General features: G+C 46.9%; 1 protein-coding gene across 1 annotated transcript in view; it reads left to right on the top strand.

Moving 5' to 3' along the window:
- Copz1 (COPI coat complex subunit zeta 1) overlaps positions 1-18,239 on the top strand; it is a 32,448-nt gene extending 14,209 nt beyond the window's left edge. The window contains exons 2-9 of the mRNA XM_070006150.1: positions 2,874-2,942; positions 5,364-5,445; positions 6,034-6,125; positions 12,186-12,241; positions 14,807-14,884; positions 15,034-15,085; positions 16,129-16,167; positions 16,978-18,239. Coding sequence (XP_069862251.1) covers positions 2,874-2,942; positions 5,364-5,445; positions 6,034-6,125; positions 12,186-12,241; positions 14,807-14,884; positions 15,034-15,085; positions 16,129-16,167; positions 16,978-17,025 — 516 coding nt within the window. The 3' untranslated portion in view covers positions 17,026-18,239. The remainder of the gene's footprint in view (positions 1-2,873; positions 2,943-5,363; positions 5,446-6,033; positions 6,126-12,185; positions 12,242-14,806; positions 14,885-15,033; positions 15,086-16,128; positions 16,168-16,977) is intronic.
- The last annotated feature ends 3,604 nt before the right edge of the window (positions 18,240-21,843 follow it).

The following is a 21,843-nucleotide window of genomic DNA, read 5'->3' on the forward strand; positions in this document are numbered from 1 at the left end:
GAAAGTCCATGAATTTTTTTTTTTTTTTTTTGGCCAGTCGTGGGGCTTGAACTCTGGGCCTGGGTGCTATCCCTAAGCTTCTGTTGCTCAAGACTAGTGCTCAACCACTTGAGCCACGACACTACTTCTGGCTTTTTCTAAGTAGTTTATTAGAGATAAGAGTCTCACAGGCACTTTTCTGCCGGGCTGGCTTTGAACTGTGATCCTCAGGTCTCAACTTCCTGAGTAACTTATATGTGTGAGCCACTGGTGCCTAGCTTAAGTCTGTGAGACTTTTTTTTTTCTTTTTTTTGGGTCAGTTGTGGGGATTGAACTCAGTGCCTGGGAGCTGTCCCTGAGCTGTGTCTGTGTGTGTGTGTTGGTCAGTCGGTCGGTCGTGGTATTTGAGCTCAGAGCCTGGACACTGTCCCTGAGGCTCTTTGTGCTCAAGACTAGCACTCAACAACTTGAGCCACAGCACCACTTCTGGTTTCAGTAGTTAATTGGAGATAACAGCCTCACAAAGATTTTTCTGCCTGGACTGGCTTTGAACGTCAATCCTCAGATCTTAGCTTCCTAAGTAGCTAGGATTGCAGGTTTGAGCCACCTGCACCCAGCTTGCACCGGGCCATCATCTATCTATTTTAGACTTGCCATCATAACTAGAATAATAGGTATACAGCCCCCATACCCAGCTTTGGCTGAGAGGAGTCTTAGGGACCTTTGTGCCAGGACTGGCCTTGAACTACCATCTTTCCAATCAGCCTCCCATTTCCTTCCTTCCTTCCTTCCTTCCTTCCTTCCTTCCTTCCTTCCTTCCTTCCTTCCTTCCTTCCTTCCTCCTTTCCTGCCTTCCTACCTCCCTGCTTACCTGCCTGCCTGCCTGCCTTTATTCTTTCCTTCCTTCCTTTCCAATACTGGGGTTTGATCTCAGGGCTTTGAACTTGCTTGGGTTGCTTGCTCAACTGAGGTTCTATCACTTGAGTCACACCTCCAGCTAGTTTTTTTGCTGGAGTGGAGATGGAATCTTGAGGACTTTCTGCCTGACCCAGCTTCAAATCAATGTCCTCCATATCTTAGCCTCCTGAGTAGCTAGGGATTATAGGTGTGAGCCAGTGGCACCTGGCTTGCTCCTATTCTTAATTTCCATTGCCTTTCTGCATGGAACCATGTATATCCTGAAGCCTGATGATCCAATTTATCTTTACAGAGGCTGCAGTTTCTTTTTTTTTTTTCTTTTTTTCTTTTTTTGGGGTCCGGTCGTGGGGCCTGAACTCTGGGCCTGGGCGCTGTCCATCAGCTCTTTTAGCTCAAGGCTAGCGCTCTACCACTTGAGCCACAGCACCACTTCCGGCTTTTTGCTTTTTGCTTATGTGGTGCTGGGAAATCGAACCCAGGGCCTCAGGCATGCAAGGCAAGCGCTCTACCACTGAGCCACCTTCCCAGCCCCAGAGGCTGCAGTTTCTGTGTCCTCAGCAATGATTCTTTCTTCCTTCCCTCTTGGGTCTTTGTTATACCCATTTGGTGAATGTTTGGCCCCTTTGAGGACTGGATTTTCTAAGCTAGACCAAAAAAGAGGAAACAAAGCAACTGCCTTGTCTCATAGCACAGGAGGTAGTATGGAAAGCACTGTTGATTGGGAAGTCAAGGAATGAGCAACAGCCAGCCCTTCTATACTTACACCACCGTCTGCCCTCCTTTTCTCTCCTATCCTAGTTAGCTGATACCCTAGTTGCAGGGTAGAGGAGAGAGAGCATCAGGCCACTGTAGCTTTTGTAGTCATATGTTTGCAGTTGAAGAAGAGAACTAAGGTGGAGGCTGTGCTTCCTTTATAAGAGCTAGTATCTTCAGTTCAGTTCTGTGTGTGTGTGTGTGTGTGTGTGTGTGTGTGTGTGCGCGTGTACGTGCGCGTGCGCGCGCATATGTGTGTACTTGCACGCACGTTAAGGATAAAACCACAGTCTTCTGCATGCTGAGCACGTGCTTTATCACTGAGCTACAAACCCAGCCCCTCAGTTTGATTCTTGGTAATAAAAGATAACTCCCTTTTTGCTTGCTGCCTCCAGGCCCCAGGATGTTTCTCAGTTTGGTTGTTTTTTGTTTGTTTGTTTGTTTTGGGGGGATTGTTTTTTCACTGCTTACTACACTCAAAATTCAGGTTGATTTTTGTTTTCTCAAGTTAAGTGGTATTGGCTAGGATATAGTAGAGAAATTGGATTTCACAGGAGAGTTTTTGAATGATATCTCTTTGGACTACCCTAAAAAATGAAGGTGTGTGTGTGTGTGTGTGTGTGTGTGTGTGTGTGTGTGTGTGTGTGTGTGTGTGTGTGTGTGTGTGTGTGTGTGTGTGTGTGTGTGTGTGTGTGTGTGTCCAGCCATGGGCACATCTGTAAATACTCCTGGTTAGTGGGTGGGTGGCTTAGGAAAGGCTTGCTTTATGCCTCTGCATTGCTGCTGCAATGGGACTGCAGAAACTTCCAAGTATACCAAGGCATTAAGCTCTATTTTCAAATGGCCTCGTGCGGTGCTTATTAATTACTGTGGTTACAGTAATACATACACCAGAGCGTGCGAGAATTGTGAGGGAGGGCAACGTGGAAAATGATTTTACTGTGATATTTGGGAATAACATCATGAACTACCTTGCTTAAGTGAGACACACTTTCTCTGGTGATACTTCAGAGTCCTTCAGTGGAATCTTCCTTCCTCAGTCCAGTTCACCCACTACTTGGTCACCTCAGTAGGAAATGTTAAAAATCTAGATGTATGGGGATATGGGACATAGAGAAGCACTTCTGTAATCCCTTGCAGACCCAGTGGGCCTAGGAAAAGGTATTTAGCTTGCCAGTGGTAGAGGTACCCTTCCAGACTGAAGTATGTCCATATCTCTTCAGGAACCTTCCCTGTACACCGTCAAAGCCATCCTGATTCTGGACAATGATGGAGATCGACTTTTTGCCAAGGTGAGATTCCATTTCAAGTTAGTTTAGAAGCAAGACAAAGATATTCTTGAATTTGAATCTTGGGATTGGCCCTGTTAACCTATATTGTATGTTTTTGTTTGTTTGTTTGTTTGTTATCCCCAGTCATGGGGCTTGAATTCTGGGCCTGGGCGCTGTCCCTCAGTTCTTCAGCTCAAGGCTAGCGTTCTACCACTTGAGCTACAGCACCACTTCTGGTTTTCTGGTGGTTTATTGGAGACAAGAGTCTCATGGACTTTCCTGCCTGGGCTGGCTTTGAACCATGATCCTCAGATTTCAGCCTCCTGAGTAGCTAGGATTACAGGTGTGAGCCACTGGCGCCGGGCTATATGTTTTGTTTTGTTTTGTTTTAATTTATTTTTGTTGTTGTTATTTGTTTGTGTGCTGGTGCTAAGGCTTGAACTCAGGGCCTGGGCACTGTCCTAGAGCTTTTGTGCTCAAGGCTACCACTTGTTCTACCACAGCTGCACTTCCAGGTTTTGTTTTGTTTTTTTCCTGCCAGCCCTGGGGCTTAAACTCTGGGCCTGGGTGCTGCCCCTGAGCTCCTTTTGCTCAAGGCTAGCACTTGAGCCATAGCATACTTCCTTCCAGCTCTTTCTGTGATTAATTGTAGTTAAGAGTCTCATGGACTTTCCTGTCTAGGCTGGCTTTGAACCACGATCCTCAGATCTCAGCCTCCTGAGTAGCTAAGATTATAGGTGTGAGCCACTGGTGTCCAGCTCACTTCCACTTTTTTGGTGGTTAATTGGAGATAAGTCGAATGGATTTTTCCTGCCAGGCTGGCTATAAACCAGGATTCTCAGATCTCAGCCTCCTTGGTAGCTAGAATTAATTACAGGTATGAGTCACTAGTGCCTGGCTTAATCTGTATTATTTGACAGTATAATTTTGAGAAGTCTTCTGTCTTGTTTCAGCTACTCCAGTAAAACCTAAACTTTCTTCTGTCCCTTAGTTGTGCTATTTCCCTACTTGCTGTCCTCAGACTTTGATCTTTGTTACTTTCTTCAAAGCAGGGCAAAGCTTGAGAACCTTGGCTCCTGAACAAAGCAGTATGTAGATGCTAGAAGTCTGCTGAGTCCTTCACTCTGTCCCTTTCTCTTGTCACTCTGCCTGAGTTTCTCCAGAGAATTCTCAAGCAGTGCTAGGGGCCCAGTCTGAGGTTTACAGACATTACCAGGCTTCTTACCCCCTCACTTCCCCAGTGTGGCATAGAAATACCACACTAAATCTATTGAAAGGGAGTAGAAAGGACACCCCTCTCCTCCCTCTATAGTTCCTTGGTCCCCCCCGCACCCCCCAGTAGAAATTTCTTCTGTCCCTGGTGTATTAACTCCGGGCAAGTATAGCATAAATCAGTCAGCAGGTAGAGATTAGTTTAGAATTCACCAGCTGTTCCTCCCTGTAATTGGATGTAACTATGCAGGACACCTTTTGAAACAGTTATCCAGTTACTAAATGCCAGACCTGTCATAGGTCTTCAGCTGACTGCGACGGATTAGCCCCTAAAGAGCAGAACGATTTAGCAGCCTACATCTCCATCCCCTTGCAAGGGAGCGCTTGGGAAGTGGGCTCAGCAGCGTGAGAGACTGCCCCCTGCTTCTTTCAGTTTGCAAAAAGGAAAGCTCAGGTCATAGAGACTCCGGGGCAGAATTTGCCTTGCTTTTGAAGAGACTGAGTGAATGAGGAACGGGTCTTCCCGCAGTGAGGGAAGGTCTGAGGAAGTGCTCTGTACTGCAAGTGTTTCTTGTTTTCCCTGGCACTGCCCTCACAAGGGGACATTCTTGGAGGAGACAGTCTGAGAGGAGCTTACCCAGAATGTAGACAGGAGCAGAGCCTCCTCCGATGGCTGAGGTCTCTGTGCTCAGATAGCCATAGAAATGAGAGGGTGGGAGCCAGGAACCAGTGGCTCACCTTTGGAATCCTTGTTATTCAGGAGGCTGAGAGCTAAGAATCACAGTTCAAAGTCAGCTTGGGCAGAAAACTCTGTGACACTTATCTCCAATTAACTACCAAAAAGCTGAAAGTGGAGCTGTGTCTCAAGTGGTAGAGTGCTAACCTTGAGTGAGAAAGCTGAGGGACATTCAAGCATTCAAGCCCTAGTACTAGCAGGAAGAAGGAGGTGGGATGGGGGAGGGAGAGAGAGAGAGAGAGAGAGGAAGGAAGGAAGGAAGGAAGGAAGGAAAAAAAGTAGAGTTGCTTATGATCCTTTAATTTTTTTTTTTTTAAATATTCAATGAGTCACTGCTCATTCCAGCCTCCTCAGCCCTTCCTTCTCCAGGTCAATATTTCTCCCTTGTCCCATGCCTTGAAAGAGAAATCCAAGATCAGGGCACAACAAAGCAACTAATCATTCTGGACTCCCAGCTCTAATGACACGACCCTGTCTCCTTTCTCTCTGACCAGTACTATGACGACACCTACCCTAGTGTCAAGGAGCAAAAGGCCTTTGAGAAGAACATCTTCAACAAGACCCATCGGACTGACAGTAGGTCATTTTACTTTCACTCCCACCCCACCCGCCTGTGCTGGGGGAAACCATAGAGGAAAGGGGGTGACTACAGAAAAAGACAAAATGACTCTGCCTCCTTCTTTTTTTCCTCCTCCCCTCATATAATAAACTCTTCAGAAATGTAATGGGGAGGTGAGTGTACCTCACGCGGGAATACCGTGCTGGAAGGTTGGCTGTTAGCTACCTGTCTAGTCCCTGGATTTATGAGCCTCACTTGACAAATTTAACTGCAGCTCTGCTTATTGTACCGCATCCATTAGGGCAGGTAAATGGAAGTCTGTAAAGGTGACCGCTCTGCATTTTTACCTCCCAAGGATCGACTAGTATCCTGTCTCAGTACAAGGAGGGAAATGTGTACCCGGTAGGAGTGGGGGGGAGGGAAAGGTAGAGGAAAAGATACATTGAAGATACCCCCCAACATACACCAACTTTGTACTTTGCTTTTCTGCTAAGACCCAAAATGACTAGGTCCTCGTTAGTCTTTGTAGGTTATCATAGCCTGGTAACTCCTTGTCTTTACGTCCTCTTTTTAGGCTACTCTCACCATTTCTACCTTCCCCCCAGGTGAAATCGCCCTCTTGGAAGGCCTGACAGTAGTCTATAAAAGCAGCATTGATCTCTATTTCTATGTGATTGGCAGCTCCTATGAAAATGAGGTGAGACTCCCCCCCACCCCCCCACTTTGCTCTCTCCGATCCTACTTCCTAAACCACAGGCAGGACATAGAGACTGGTTTTGGGTTTCAGAGATCCACAGCTACTGCCTTAAGAGAGGGTTTATAAAGTGGTGGGAGATCCCCACCAGCCTCACAAATGTGGCGCAGCAAATGAATTAGCCTAGAAAGGAGCTTTTTCTCAGGTCTATTTCTTATCTCTATAGAGGAGGCGTATATATTTTTAACACTTTTCCCTGCATAGTGGGGTTTTCTTTGTGTTAGTGGTGAGGCTTGAACTCAGGGCCTGGGCACTGTCCCTTCATTCTTTCCCTCAGGGCTGGTGCTCTACTACTTGAGCTACAGCTCCACTTCCAGCTTTTTGGTGGTTAATTGGAGATAAGAGTTTCAAAATCCAGGGGCTGGGAAGGTGGCTCAGTGGTAGAGCACTTGCCTTACATGCATGAGGCCCTGGGTTCGATTCCTCAGCACCACATAAGCAGAAAAGGCCAGAAGTGGCACTGTGGCTCAAGTGGTAGAGTGCTAGCCTTGAGCTGAAGAGCTCAGGGACAGTGCCCAGGCCCAGAGTTCTGACCCCATGACTGGCAAAAAAAAAAAAAAAAAAAAAGAGTTTCAAAATCCAGGCTGGTTTTGAACTATGATCCTCAGATTTCAGCCTTCTGAGTAGCTAGGATTTCAGACATAAGCCACTAGCACCTGCACAGTGTTTTTTTTCCCCTTCTTCTTGGTGCTTAAACTCTTATCATTTGAGCCATAGTGCCACTTCTGGCTTTTTCTGATAGTTTATTGGAGATAAGAGTCTCATGGACTTTTCTGCCTGGGCTGGCTTCAAACTACAATCCTCAGATCTCAGCCTCTTGAGTAGGTAGGATTACAGGTATGAGCCATCAGAGCCTGGCTGCAGTTTTTTTTTAATTTTATTTATTATTATTAATATTTTTTATGCCAGTCATGGGGCCTGAACTCTGGGCCTAGGTACTGTCCCTCAGCTCTTCAGCTCAAGGCTAGGGCTCTACCACTTGCACCACTTCTGGCTTTTTCTGCTTATGTGGTGCTGAGGAATCGAACCCAGGGCCTCATGTATGCAAGGTAAGCACTCTACCACTGAGCCACCTTCCCAACCTTTAAATTTTATTGTAAAGGTAATGCACAGAGAGTTATAGTTACATAAGTAAGGTAAGGAATACATTTTTGTTTTGTTTTGTTTTGCCAATCCTGGGGCTTGAACACAGGGCCTGGGCACTGTCCTGAGCCACTGTGCCACTTCCATCTTTTTCTGTTTATGTGGTACTGAGGAATCCAACCCAAGGCTTCATGAATGCTAGGCAAGTACTCTACCATTAAGCCATATTCCAAGCTTTTCTTTTCCCATTTTTTGAACTCTGGGGCTTGGGCACTGTCCCTCAGCTCTTCAGCTCAAGGCGAGTACTCTACCACTTAAGACACTTCTGGTTTTCTGGTGGTTAATTGGAGATGAGTCTCACGGATGTTCCTGCCTGCACTGGCTTTGAACCTTGATCCTCAGATCTCAGCCTCCTGAGTAGCTAGGATTACAGGCATGAGCCACCAGTGCCTGACCTGAAATACATTATTTGTTGTTGTTTGGTCTGTCGTGGAGCTTGAACTCTGGGCTTGGGTGCTGTCCCTCAGCTCTTCAGCTCAAGGCCAGTGCTCTACTGCTTGAGCCACAGTGCCACTTCCAGTTTTCTAGTGGTTTATTGGAGATAAGAGTCTCATGGACTTTCCTGCCTGGACTGGCTTTGAACCATGATCCTCAGATTTCAGCCTCCTGAGTAGCTAGGATTACAGGCATGAGCCACTGGCGCCCGGCTTCTAGTTTCCATTTCTTGTAGTTCATTTCTATAAGCATCATTTTATATGGTCATATGCACATAGTTCCTGATCCTCTCCCAAGAATATCCTCCTTTGTTCTCACTGTGCAGTGCTTAGAGTGCTGTTTAATAACTCAGGTCCAAGTGTAATTATTTGTCTTTTACTATCCATTGAATTAACTTGTAGGTTTATAGACATATTCTAGTAATTACTGATGAGGGAAACCATGCAGTCTATGTTTCTTTGATTCTTGCTTACTTTGCTTAATACAGTTTTTTCCAGGTCTTTCCATTTCCTAACAAATGGGGCAATATCATTCTTTCTGATGGGAGCATAGAATTCCATCATTTTTTCATTCCATTTTCTTGATCCATTGGTGCACTGAGGGACATCTAGGTTGATTCCATATGTTGGCTATGGTAAACAGTGCTGCAGTGAACATGGTTGTTCTGGTGGCTTTAGTGTTTCCTTGTTTGTGGTCAATGGATAGATGTCCAGGAATGGGATTGCTGGGTCTAGGGAAGCTCTATATTTAGTTTTTTGAGGGACCTCCATATTGCTTTCCAGAGTGGTTGAACAAGTTTACATTCCCACCAACAGTGTAGTAGTGTTCCCTTTTGGTCACATCACCACCATCTCTGTTACTGTTAATTTCTTGATAATGGCCATTCCAACTGGAGTGAGGTGGAATCTCAGAATTGTTTTGATTTGTATTTCTTTTATGGCCAGAGTTTATTGGCCATTCTTATTTCTTCTTCAGACAAGTCTCTCTTTAAGTCTTTAGCCCACTTATTGATGGAGTTGTTGTTTCTTTGAGGATTTGTCTTTTTGGGAGGGGTTAATTTTTTGAGCTCTAAGTATATTTTAGATATGAGGTCCTTGTCTGATGTATAGCTAGTGAAGATCATCTCCCAATCTGCGGGGTTTCTATGTATCTTGCTAGCTATGTCCTTTGCCATGCAGAAACTCTAGTTTATTGCATTCCCAGTTATCCAGCCTTTCTTTGGTTTGTTGTGTTTCTGGATCTTAGGAAGTTTCAAACTGTGCCAAGGAGCCCTAGTGTTTCCCCTGTCCCTTTTTATAATATTTTCTGGATATCTGCTCTTACCTTGAGGTCTTTGATCCATTTGGAATTGATTCTGGTGCAAGGTGACATAAGGATCTAACTTCAGTTTTCTACATGTGGATAGCTGGTTCTGCCAGCACCATTTGTTGACGAGGATGTCTTTCTTCCCACCTGTGTTTTTGGCTCCCTATTAAATATTAGCTGGCTATAGGTCTGTGGGTTCATTTCTGGGTCTTCATTTCTATTGCATTGGTCCTCAGGCCTGTTCTTCTGCCACTACCAAGCTGGTTTTGGTGTTTTGTTTTGTTTTGTTATGGTTTGTTTTTATAACTACAGCTTTGGAATAGAGTTTGAAGTTTGGTATTGATATTCTTCCAGCACTTTTCTTCCTGCTAAGGATTTTTTTTTATTTGGGATCTTCTATTATTCCATATGAATTTTTGGACTGCCTCTTCTATATTATTGAAGAATGGTGTTGGGATTTTGATGGATATCTCATTGAATTTGTAGATAGCTTTGGGCAGTATTGCCATTTTCATAATGTTAATCCTCCCAATCCAGGAGCATGAGAGGTTTTTCCACTTCCTTAAATGTGCTTTAATTTCTTTTTTTCATTTTTTTAAAAAAGTTTTCATCATAGAGGTCCTTTATATCTTTGGTTAATTCCTAAGTTTTTTGTTTTTTTTCTGAGGATATTACAAAGGAGTTGCTTTTCTGATTTCAGCCTCGCTCTTCTCATTGTTGGCGTATAGAAAAACTATATGAGAAGCCGGGCGCTGGTGGCTCACGCCTGTAATCCTAGCTACTCAGGAGGCTGAGATCTGAGGATCGCGGTTCAAAGCCAGCCCGGGCAGGAGAGACCGTGAGACTCCTATCTCCAATAAACCACCAGAAAACCGGAAGTGGCGCTGTAGCTCAAGTGGTAGAGCGCTCGCCTTGAGCTGAAGAGCTGAGGGACAGCGCTCAGGCCCAGAGTTCAAGCCCCACGACCGACAAAAAAAAAAAAGAAAAAAAAAGAAAAACTATATGAGGGCTGGGAAGGTGGCTCAGTGGTAGAGCGCTTGCCTTGCGTGCATGAGGCCCTGTGTTCGATTCCTCAGCACCACATAAGCAAAAAGAAAAAAGCTGGAAGTGGCGCTGTGGCTCAAGTGGTAGAGCGCTAGCCTTGAACTGAAGAGCTGAGGGACAGCGCCCAGGCCTAGAGTTAAGGCCCCACAACTGGACCCAAAAAAAAAGAAAAAGAAAAACTATATGATTTTTGTGGGTTAATTTTATACCCTGCTACTTTGCCAGAGTTTCAGATCAGCTCAAGTAACTTGGGAGAGGAGTCTATAGGGTTCATTAAATACACGATCATATCATCTGCAAAGAGGGAGAGTTTTACTCCTTTCCCTGTTTGGATCCCCTTTATGTTTGTCTCTTGTCTTACTGCTCTAGCTAGAAATTCCAGTACTGTATTGAGGGAGGAGTGGAGAGAGCGGACATCCTTGTCTCATTCCTCATTTTAGAGGAAATCTTTTTAACTTTTCACTATTAGGTATAATGCTGGTTGTAGGTTTGTTACATACAGCCTTTATTATACTGAGGAATGTTCCATGGATTCCTCATTTCTCCAGAGCTTTTATCATAAAGGGGTACTGGATCTTGTCAAATGCTTTTTCAACTGCAGTATTTTTTGTTTTTCTTTTTTCTTTTTTTTTTTTCTTTTTTGGGTCCGGTCGTGGAGCCTGAACTCTGGGCCTGGGCGCTGTCCCTCAGCTCTTCAGCTCAAGGCTAGCGCTCTACCACTTGAGCCACAGCGCCACTTCTGGCTTTTTGCTTTTTGCTTATGTGGTGCTGAGGAATCGAACCCAGGGCCTCATGCATGCAAGGCAAGTGCTCTACCACTGAGCCACCTTCCCAGCCCTCAACTGCAGTATTTTTTAAGGTGAATTTCTGAGGTGTGGTCAAGGTTGTGGGGAGATATTGGCTTCACTGATGAATTCAAGGCAATTAATGGGTCTTTTGGGTCATGTTGAAGCTGGAAGCTTTACCTCATCAAGTCAACAGCATGAATGGGACTACAAGTGTAGTCAAATGTACTTCCTGTATGCAGAAATAACAATTTGCCTTAGGTGAAAGCAACATCTCTGAGTGAGAATGGATTGGTAAAAATGAGTCCTTTGATAATATTCTGCCAAAGTAAAAGTTTGCCAGTCCTACCTCCTGCTGAGCACTCATTATTGCTTTGAGTACTTAGTAAAGTACATTATTGTGTGGACCTAGCAGCACTTCTGTGAGCTGTAGGCAGTAGTGCCTTTGTGTTACCAATAAGGAAACCAAACAGAAAGAACCATATGAAATTGCTTGTACTTGACCTTTGTCAAACTACAAAAGTGGCAGTTTCATGGGGTTCAGCCTAATAACTCCAAGTCACACATGGAAAAAATGGCTCAGCTGAGATTGAAGTCCAGATCCATCTGACTCAAAGTCCATGCCCAGCTTGGGTATAGCTTGGGTGGAGCCTGTACTTAGCATGCTTACGGTCCTAGGTTTCAATCCTCAGTACCACACGAAAGAAAAACCAAACAAAAGCCCATACCCTTTCCAGTAGTTCTGCTGCCTCTCAGACCTTATGTTGCTTGGTTAATGATTTCTCTTTCTACCTGATATTTGATAACAGATTTGGTAAAGACATGTAGAGGATCATGACAGCAAATGCTTTTTGACCTTCTGGCTAAAAGAGACCTCAAATTGGGGGCTCGTTCACTTTTTTTTTTTTCATGACTAGAGATTAGATCTTCACATGATCTCTTCTCTATAGGCAAACGCTATACCACTCGAACCACACTCTTAACTATTTTGTATCATAGTTTGTTTCTGAAATAGGGTCTCACTAAGTTTTTGCCTGGGCTGGCCTCAAACTCAAAATCTTCCTACCTCTACCTCCTAAGTAGCTGGGATTACGGATAAGCCGCACCATGTCTAGCCAGAATTCACCTCCATGAGAAACAACAGGAAGAGATGCTCTCTTCTGCCTTGTATTTTTGGTCCTTTGTAAAAACCTGTGTGTTTTGATGCTTACTGAATTGTATGCGTTTGTTTTTGTGTAGTTTTTTTCAAGGACTTGACCCTTCTCTTTTTGTCTTTTCTCTCTCCCAACAGCTGATGCTTATGGCTGTTCTGAATTGCCTATTTGACTCCCTGAGCCAGATGCTGAGGTGAGCAGCCATTCTCCATGTTTGTTTGGTCCAGGGATTTATAAGGGACTGGCAGAGGTTCCAGGGCATTGATTTAGTTAAGAAGTTGGACCCATGGGCTGGGAAGGTGGCTCAGTGGTAGAGCACTTGCCTTGCATGCATGAGGCCCTGGGTTCGATTCCTCAGCACCACATAAGCAAAAAGAAAAAAGCCGGAAGTGGCACTGTGGCTCAAGCGGTAGAGCACTAACCTTGAGCTGAAGAGCTGAGGGACAGTGCCCAAGCCCAGAATTCAGGCCCCACGACTGGACCAAAAAAAAAAAAACAAAAAAAGAAGTTGGACCCAGGTGCTGGTGGCTCACACTTATAATCCTAGCTATTCAGGAGTCTGAGATCTGAGAATCACAGTTTGAAACCAGCCCAGGCAGGAAAGTCCATGAGGTTCACCTCCCCATCACCCCCCCCACCAACCTGAGGCTTGAACTCTGAGTCTGGCTGCTGTCCCTTAGCTTCTTTTGCTCAAGGTGAGTGAGTGCTCTACCACTTGAGCCTCAGTGCCACTTTGGCTTTTTTAAGTGGTTTATTGGAGATTAGAGTTTCACAGGGCCTGGGAAGGTGGCTCCGTGGTAGAGCTTGCCTTTCATGCATGAGGCCCTGGGTTCGATTCCTCAGCACCACACAAACAGAAAAAGCCGGAAGTGGCACTGTGGCTCAAGTGATAGAGCCCTACCCTTGAGCTGAAGACCTGAGGAGCAGCACCCAAGCCTAGAGTTCAGGACCCAAGACTGACAGGAAAAAAAAAACAACAAAAAAAAGTTTCACGGGCTTTCCTGCCTGGGCTGGCTCCAAACCATGATCCTCATATCTTAGCCTTCTGTAGCTAGCATTATAGTCATGAACCATTAGCTCCCAGCTACCAAGAGACTCTTACCTCCAATTAAACATTAAAAAAAAAAAAAAGCTATAAATGGAGCTGTGGCTCAAATGGTAGGGCACTAGCCTTGAACACAAAAGCTCAGGAACAGGGCCCAGACCCTGAATTCAAACCCCAAGACTAGCAAAGAAAAAAAATTGGGCTTACTATTTCAGAGGACTTCACACTGAGAGGGAGGACTAGAAGGAGAACATGTCCCTCAAATTGAAAAACTCTACTCAGGAAGGAGATTTCCTAGGAGGAACAGTAGTCCACTGTGCCTCCTGTTGCCATCCCCAGCAACTTGTTAGAGTTTTAAGCACCCTCTCTCTAGGTGATTTCTAGCTTCATTCTTTGCATTAGAAGAAGGGAAAGGACAAACACAAGGACGTGGCCCAGATGAAATGTGTACCTTGAAGTTGGGCACTGGTGACTCACGCTTGTAGTCCTACCTACTCAGGAGTCTGAGATCTGAGAATCAGGGTTCAAAGCCAGCCCAGGCAGGAAAAGTCCGTGAGACTCTTATCTCCAATAAACCACCAGAAAAACAGAAGTGGCGGTGTGGTTCAAATGGCAGAGCTCTAGCCTTGAGCTGAAGAACTGAGGGACAGTGCCCAGGCCACAACCGCCAAAAAAAAGAAAAGAAATGAAATGAAATGTGACCTTGGTGTTGGAGGCACCACCTCTAATGTTCCTTTTCTGGCTGTTAAGCTTCCCTTCTATGGAAAAGGAAGATGTGCCATTTGCTTTTCTCCACTTTTTTCACTCCTCCCCAGCCCTCTATTCCCATGTATATAGGGCAAGAAAAGAGATATAAGATACTTTTCCTGAAAACACCCAGGGCTTTGAACTTCATCCCCCCACAGCAGCTTCCAAGTGAACCTAGTTCAGACAACTATCCGGAGCAGAGGAGCAGAACAGCAGGCACGCTCAGCCCCACAAAACCAGCAGGGTAAAGGCTCAGGTTTCTTCAGGAAGGGGGATGATTTATTTCTTAGCCAGGTGAATGAGTAGGCTTAATTTCAGGTAATCTAATGAAAGAGTCAAACTAATGAATGTGACAGGCCACATGCACCTACCACCTGTGGCTGGAAGATGGGGACCCTGACTGTTTCTAGCCCCCTTGTTGGGCTTCTTTTCCGGGCCCGAGCAAAACTGGTGGGGAAAGAGGAGGGGGAGAAGGGGTAGCAGGGACTTAGGATGGTCAGCATCTGAGTGCAGACAGAGTTTACATGTAACCCTTTCCTACATCCTACAACCATCAGATGGAATTTTAGTTCTGTTTATTCCACCCACAAATGTCTGAGTTTGTGAACAATGTCATGAAGCATCAGAGGTAGGAAAGAAACAATAGCTCTGGATAATCAAATCTGTGAATAGTCAGAAATTGACTGTGTTTGAATCTCTTAACTGACCTTCCTTTCTTTTTTTGTATTGGGGATCGAACTTGGGCATGCTAGGCAAGCACTTTAACCACTGACCTCTTTTCCTGGCATTTCTAATCCTTACTCAGCAAACAAGAATGGGAAAAGGTTTAGAGTAGATTAGCTAAAAACTTCTCCACATTAGTCATGGTGGAGACATTTATTGCCTAATTTAGAGTCCCCTATCTAGACAATGTCCTAGGATTCTTTTCACACAGAGGCTGATTTTTCTCATCTTTTTGGGGCTCAGGAAAAATGTAGAAAAGCGAGCTCTGCTGGAGAACATGGAGGGGCTCTTCTTGGCTGTGGATGAAATCGTAGATGGAGGGTGAGTTCGCCACCCTGGATCTGGAGTGGGGAGGTAGAGTTGCTGCCTGTGACCTAAGCAAAGTGGGCATGAGTGGTCAGAGAGCCTGTCCCCACAGTAAGTTGATCTCCAAGACAGAGTGAACAGTGATCTCTTCATTGTCTTTGTAGGGTAATCCTAGAGAATGATCCTCAGCAAGTGGTACACAGAGTGGCTCTAAGGGTAAGTGCAAATGCACCTTCCTGCATCCCCTGTCTAAATCCTCAAGTGTCCTCCAGAGCTAGACCTGCTGATATGTCTTGGCTTTTTTACTCAAGGCTGGTACTGTACTACTTGATTCACTTCCATCTTTTTCCCAGACTTTGCTGTCTGGGCTGGCTTCAAACCACAACCCTTGGATCAAAGACAACTAAGTAGCTAGAATTACAGGTGTGAGCCACCAGTGCCTGGCTTTTCTATCTTTTAAAATGTTATGTAATCCATCAGGAAATACTTACTTGCCAGTACCTCAATATTCCTGTGCTAGTGATAACCAGAAAGGAGCCTTTGAATTAATTCCAGAAGGCTCAGAGTCTGCTAGAAGATCATGGTGAATGCAGAAAGAGGGCCACCTGCAAATTGTGGGGTGCAGAGATGTCTGAGCAAAGCAGATCTCCCCATTTACAGAATGTCCTGGCTCTGACCTCCACAGAGTAAAGGCTTACAGTGCCTAGTAATGGGAAATCTTCTCCCTTAACTGCCGTGGGCTGCATTTGCATAGTTTAATCTTCTCCTCTAACATATGTCTCTATGTGGCAAGAGAGAGGATCCCCCCCCACTGCTAGCTTCCCCCCCCACTTGTCCCCTTCTCAGGCTGCTGTTGCAGCAGTTTATTTCTTCAAATTAACATTCTGTCATTACCCATCAGGCCTTGCAGGATCCATTAAACTACCCCTGGCTCCCCCTCATCCTTTCCCCAGTGATATTGATATTCAGGGAAGGTCTTCTCTGACTAGGGAATCATGTCCCCCACCCCCAAATTGAGGGAGTTGAGGATCAGATAATCTGCTGCTTACTGGGAATGGAATAAATCTTTTAAGAAGTCCTCCTGTCTTAAAATGGAGGATGAATGAAATGACCCTTTTGTGTGTTCTCAGTCCCTCTGGCTGAGTAAAACTGTGGCTGAGTCCCTTTTAGGGACTGAGAAGTTTGCTTCAGTTTAAAGGGCCAACCCTTTCTTCCCTACTTCTAGGCTGCAGTTTAAGTGCTTGCAATCTGTTCTACAGGGTGAAGATGTCCCTCTTACGGAGCAGACTGTGTCTCAGGTATGACTTTCTCCCTTCTTCCTCTCCAGAAGGGCAGGGTCACTACGGAGACTACCCGAACCCACCAATTCTGAAAGAGGCCACAGATGGAATTGTCCTCCTTGGTTCCCTCTTAGTGCAGGGAAGTGAAACTCAAATAGCCTGGTGCCTTAGCTCCCTACTCCTCTCTCAGCTTCCTGTGAGCCATGGCTGTCAGCTTTCCTCTATACCCTTCAAACCCTCCCTGCCTGATGTCTCTCCTTCCATGATTTATTCCCCAGCAGAGGCTTGCCTTAAGCAGATGGTCTGTGTGCATGTGAGCACTCTCTCTCTCTCTTTCTCTTATTATTCAAATGAGGACTAAGCTGGAAGTGCATATTCTAGCATATGCAGGTTTTGCAGATCCATCCTGCTGCCTTGACTGCAGATAGACTGTCTACCTGATGTGGAGAGCCAAGGAGGGGTTCTGGTTTTAAATGGCTTAGAATCCTCACCAAGAAGAGCATCTGGATGTATAATTCCTTCTCTTGAACATATATCCAGTAACCCCCAGTTTTTTTGTTTTTGTTTTTTTCTTTCCTCTCAGGCATACCTCTTCTCTCTTCATTCCCCCAGTGGATTTGAATTTGGGGGGAATTTTCCAAACTGACAATCCTCTAGGGCTTTAGAGAGCTTCTTCCTATTCTACTACCTATGGGGATTTTCTATTCCCTGTTCTTCTAAGGAGAGGGAAGGCAAGTGAAGGGAAGGAGAGCCCCCTCTCCCACTCCTCCCCTTAGTTCCCACCTTACTCCTTGAAAGCCTCCCTTAGTGCTGCCCTTGTTTCTGCAGGTGCTACAGTCAGCAAAAGAACAGATCAAGTGGTCCCTCCTTCGGTGAAGACACCACATGCCTGGCTTATCACCCCTACCAGAAATCTGCATGTCTGCTGTGACTTCTCATCCAGTCCCCAACTGCTGCTCTCAGGATCATCTCAGGGGGGCACAAGGGATCCTTAAACCTTCATCCTGTCTGGGGTTGCCCTTCCTAACACCTTCCCATTCCTCCTCCTCCTTTCCTCTGGAAGTGAAATTCCTAGCCCATTTGGATGCAGGGCAAAGGAAGCACCCTTTTCCTGCTCAGACAGCGATTCTGCTCCATGCTCTCCTACCCCCACATTCTCCCTTCAGCTTCTCTGCCCTTTGCTATGGCTGCACTGCAGATCAAAGCAGGGAAAGAATGTGCTGAGTGTTTCCTCCCTTTAGTCCATATGTCCAACCAGGGCTGGAGGATTCTTTGGGGGGGGGGAGGGGCAGGGGCGGTGCGGGCAGGGGTGCATCCAGTCTCAGCCTTGGCTCACTTCCTGGCCTCTGTGTCTTCTCCCATTTCTTCTAGCTGCCCTGTCTTCTGCTGTGGAAAAGAGTCTGGGAACAGCTTATAGGCAGAGGACAAAATGGTGGAAACTAAGACATTATTGGATAGGGCTTACAAACTGCAGTGACCTGGGAGAGGTCATTTTAGATGTGCCCAGGACTTAGTACCTTTCCTTGGCCTCTACTACTGGCAGCTCCTGGCCTGACTTGTCCTCTCTGTGCCCTGGAGCAATGACAGCTCCTGGAACTAAAATACATTCTAGTTTGGGGAAGAGTTTCTGCTCAGAACCAGGGACGGAAGGGAAGGGAAGGAAAGGCCAGGTCTAGGTGACTTGGGCCTTGTAGCTCTCGTCCCCTCACCTCTCCCATTGCCACATTTGCTCCTCTGCCTTGGTCCATCATCTGCCACTTAGCCCTGTGCTCTTTCCCCCCACCCCACGGAAAAGCTGAGAGTTTGAGCTCTTTCCCTCAGGTGGCTTAGGCAGTACCTTTGCTTGGGGACCCCCATTTCCCCAGGAAGGTGGAAGTACAACCACTCCCCTTGACCCTGAACTCCTTCCCTACTAAAATGTCCTAGAAAAGCCTTCCTGAGACTTCTGCCCCACCCACTAACTGCCCGTTCTCCAACTCTGAAGTGGAGCAGACAACTGAGCATATCAAGGGGGCATCTGGTGCAGGAGACTTACCCCTTCCTATACTGCTCCATGCAAAGAAGAATAAAACGGACTTTTCTTTTCCAAACTGCCTTTGTGTAATTTTTTTTTCTGTTCCCCTTCCTCTTTTTGGCAGCTATTCCTATTCCTCCACCCACCCACCCCCTCTTATAATATGTCTTCCCCCTCCTACCTCAGAGACTCGCCAGCAACCCCCTCCCCCATCCCTAATTTACGGAACTGTTTGCCTCCTTGGCATCTCTCCGTCCCCTCGCCTGGAAATTGGCGCCAGGGGTGGGGTGGGGATGGTATTTTCTCAGTGGGAGTCTCAGGGAACTGAGTTCTCCTCACCACCACCCCCAAAGCCAGCTGCCTGCTCCCGCCTCAGCCATTAGTAACCCAGAGACGCGCACCTGCGTGGGGGCTCTCCTCCAGCCCCTGCTCCCTTCCTGAACCTCCCACTCCTGCTCTGAAACGGCGCTGAGCGGGTTATTTATCGGAGCCAGCTCTGCTCCAGAAGGTCAGGACGGTGGTGTAAATAACCTCTTCTCGCCATTTCCCCGTCCCTCCAGAGCCGGCTCCCTTCCCCCTCCTCCACCTTTATTCGCACAAATGAATGTAGCTGGCTGGCGCAGAGCCTGGCCCTGCATCTTAATGGGGCGGTGAGCTCACAAGATGGATTTAGCTAGGGGTTTTTATGGTTGCTGCGGCGACAGGAGAATGCTTTGGTTTTCTTTCCCCCTTCCTCTGCAGGATTTTAGGGGGGGTGGGGTGGGGAGTCCTCCTCTCCAAGGCGATTTGAAGGGTCTCTGCAGTCACCTCTACTGCTCATGAAATGGGTCTGTAATTCCAGGACTATGCATGTGAGATGGAATTAGTACATACAAAAAGATGAAGGGAAGAAAGTACAGAAATGGGTGAGCCCTCTCCAACAGCAGGGTGTGAAGGCTAGAGGTGGCTAGCCAGTCTTGTGTGATCCTCTGTGGAAACCTAAAAAATTAGGCCCAGAAATTGTCTAGGCCCTGGATCCTTTACAGCAGATAGAAGAGATAGAGCTTGCCTTGCCTAAAGCCTCAAGTTGAAAGCTGTAGTACAGGGGTGGATCAAGGCCTAGGATGCCTTGTTTTTGCCTGAACTGCAGCAATACAACACCAGCCTCAGCATCTCAACCAGCATCTCATCACCTAGCATCTGGCGTCGCATTCATCACCTGTCATGGCACTGGGGATGGCGGGCTGTTGTTGGTGTGGGTGGGGGAGCGGTGTTGGGGGCTGGTGTGGAGAGTGGGCTTCTAGTTCTCAAATGTGGAATTCTCTGAGCTTCAGTTTCTTTCTACATTGTTTCCCACTAGGACTGGGACATAGGTGTTCTAGGCCTACCCAGTCCCCTCTCCCTCCCTGGTCACTTTCTGTCTGCTTGTGGGCCTCTGTCTTTCTGTTTGTGAGCATTTCCCTCTCCCCCAAGGGACCCTAAGGGGTCGCTCCTCCCCCTCTCTCCCTTCCTCTTTGGCTGGGAAAGTGACTGCAGCCTGAACAGTGCCAGACACCTGCCTGCCAGATGTGGCAGTTCTCTACATGGCCCCCCCTCCATAAAAAAAGTCTCTCTTTCCCTATCCTACTGAGCTGAGGCAGAGGTACCCCCCCCGCCCCCGTGTGATTTACTACCTCAGCCTCTCCTCCTCAAGAGCCCCCCTCAGGGTCCTTGCTCTCCCTCCCTGTGGTGCCCATACCCATCTATTCCCACTCTGTCCCCCAGCCACCTTCCTAGCAAAATGTTGCCCTACTCCCGCAACAGGGTGCTGAGCTAGGCAAGCGGAGCTAGCCTCTGCTTCTTCCCAGACTAGAGGAGGAACATGGTGATTGGCCTTGACTGCACCCTTGGGAGAGCTCAGCAGCAAGGCTGAGGACGGTGACATGGAGAGCTGATGTCATTCTCAACACGGGGGAGAGGGAGGCAGTGGCCGTGAGGAGGCTGAGGGGGTGACAACTAGCACTCACACCAGGACTGCCGGCAGTGGAGAGAGAGCCCTCTGAGAAGTTTCTGGGTAGAACAAACAGTGCAGGATTGTAGCAGTGTGGTGAACATGACCCTCCAGGTTCTCTAGAGCTTGTCTCTGAGACTGTCTCATGTAGATGCCCCTCTGTTCCTTCCACACACTCACTTCCAGGGAACCCTAGCCCTTGGATGCGCTCTATCTATCTATCTATCTATCTATCTATCTATCTATCTATCTATCTCTTGTGTGTGTGCCAATCCTGGGACTTGAACTTAGGGCCTGGGCACTATCCCTGAGCTGTTTTTTGCTCAAGGCTAGTGCTCTACCAATTTGAACCACAGCCCCGCTTCTGGTTCTTGGGTAGTTCGAGATAAAGAGTCTCATGGATTTTCCTGTTCAGACTGGCTTCAAACTGTGATCCTCAAATCTCAGCCTCCTGAGTAGCTAGGATTACACAGCACCAGATCTGGCTTTGTTCATTTTAATGTTTGCCTTTCTGTGTCTCTTCTCTCTACCTCTCTCCTCCTTTGTTTCCTCTCTGTCTTAGTTGAACTTTTCTCCGGCCACGCCTTCCTCCATCAAAGCAAAGACCACTGTGATGTTCAAACTACGCATCCAAACTAGGGTCCACCCGATGTGTCTTTTTCTCTTTCCCCTCTGCTTGCTATCTGACACCCTGTCCCTTAGGCCAGAACAGGGTTCACGGTGGAACTCAAATGGTGGTGGAGGGGAAGGAAAATTGCTGGATTAGAGTAGCAGAGACAGGACAGATGGCCAAACTAAGGAAGTAGGAAAGGGGAAAGAGGACATCAGAAGAAGGAAAGAGAAACAAGAGAGAAAAAAATGACTAAGAGGCTGAGAGAGTTAGCAGAAAGAATAACACACTGGGAAGGTGAGAAAAACAAAGAAGGGGAAGGCTGGGAGCAGAGAGAAAGAAATGGAGAGGTGCAGACAGGGAAGTCACATCAAGAGAAAACTGCTCAGGAGGGAGGGGCCAGGCCAGGGGCAGGCTGGCTCTCCTGGGCTCCTTCATGCTGACAGGTCATAAATCTGTGTGTGTGTGTGTGTGTGTGTGTGTGTGTGTGTGTGTGTGTGTGCGTGCGCGCACGCGTGCGTGCGTGTGCACACACATGGCATATGGTAGTGATCTGATGTGGGGAAAGGAATTTCTATGCAGTTACTCTTATTTTCTTGTAGCAGCCTCTTGCCTTGAGGCACCTCATTCTATCCTCCCCTCCCCCCCTGCAAACACATCCCAGAATTCCTGGTACTCCAGAGACCCATTCTGAAGGTCCTTCCCACATCTCAGAGATCCTGGCTTTCTCACTTGGAATGCAAGCCTGCTGGAATGTCCAGGATCCATAGAATAATCAAGAGGCCCCCTACCCCTCCCCGCCCACCCCCATGCCTGCCCACCAGCTGGTCCTGTTCATCTTCTTTTCCCACTCTCCTTGTAAGTCCCCCTCCTCTACTCTGATTCCTCCCCCCAGCCTCTGACCCCCAGGCTGCCAGGGGCCTGGGTCAGCAGAGAGACAAAGACAGGATTTATCACCAGTATAGAGAAACAGCCAGAGACCAGGGCTTAGGGCAATGGCTGACCTCCCAGTGGTGGGAGGGAGCACTGGGCCAGAGGCTGGAAGGCTGACTCCTCATAACCCCCAACTTCTTCTCCATTCCTGCTCTCTCCTTTATATCT

The sequence above is a fragment of the Dipodomys merriami genome, unplaced genomic scaffold, assembly GCF_024711535.1.
Source record: "Dipodomys merriami isolate MVZ:Mamm:240054 unplaced genomic scaffold, mDipMer1.0.p SCAF_699, whole genome shotgun sequence".
In the NCBI taxonomy this organism is placed as follows: domain Eukaryota; kingdom Metazoa; phylum Chordata; class Mammalia; order Rodentia; family Heteromyidae; genus Dipodomys; species Dipodomys merriami.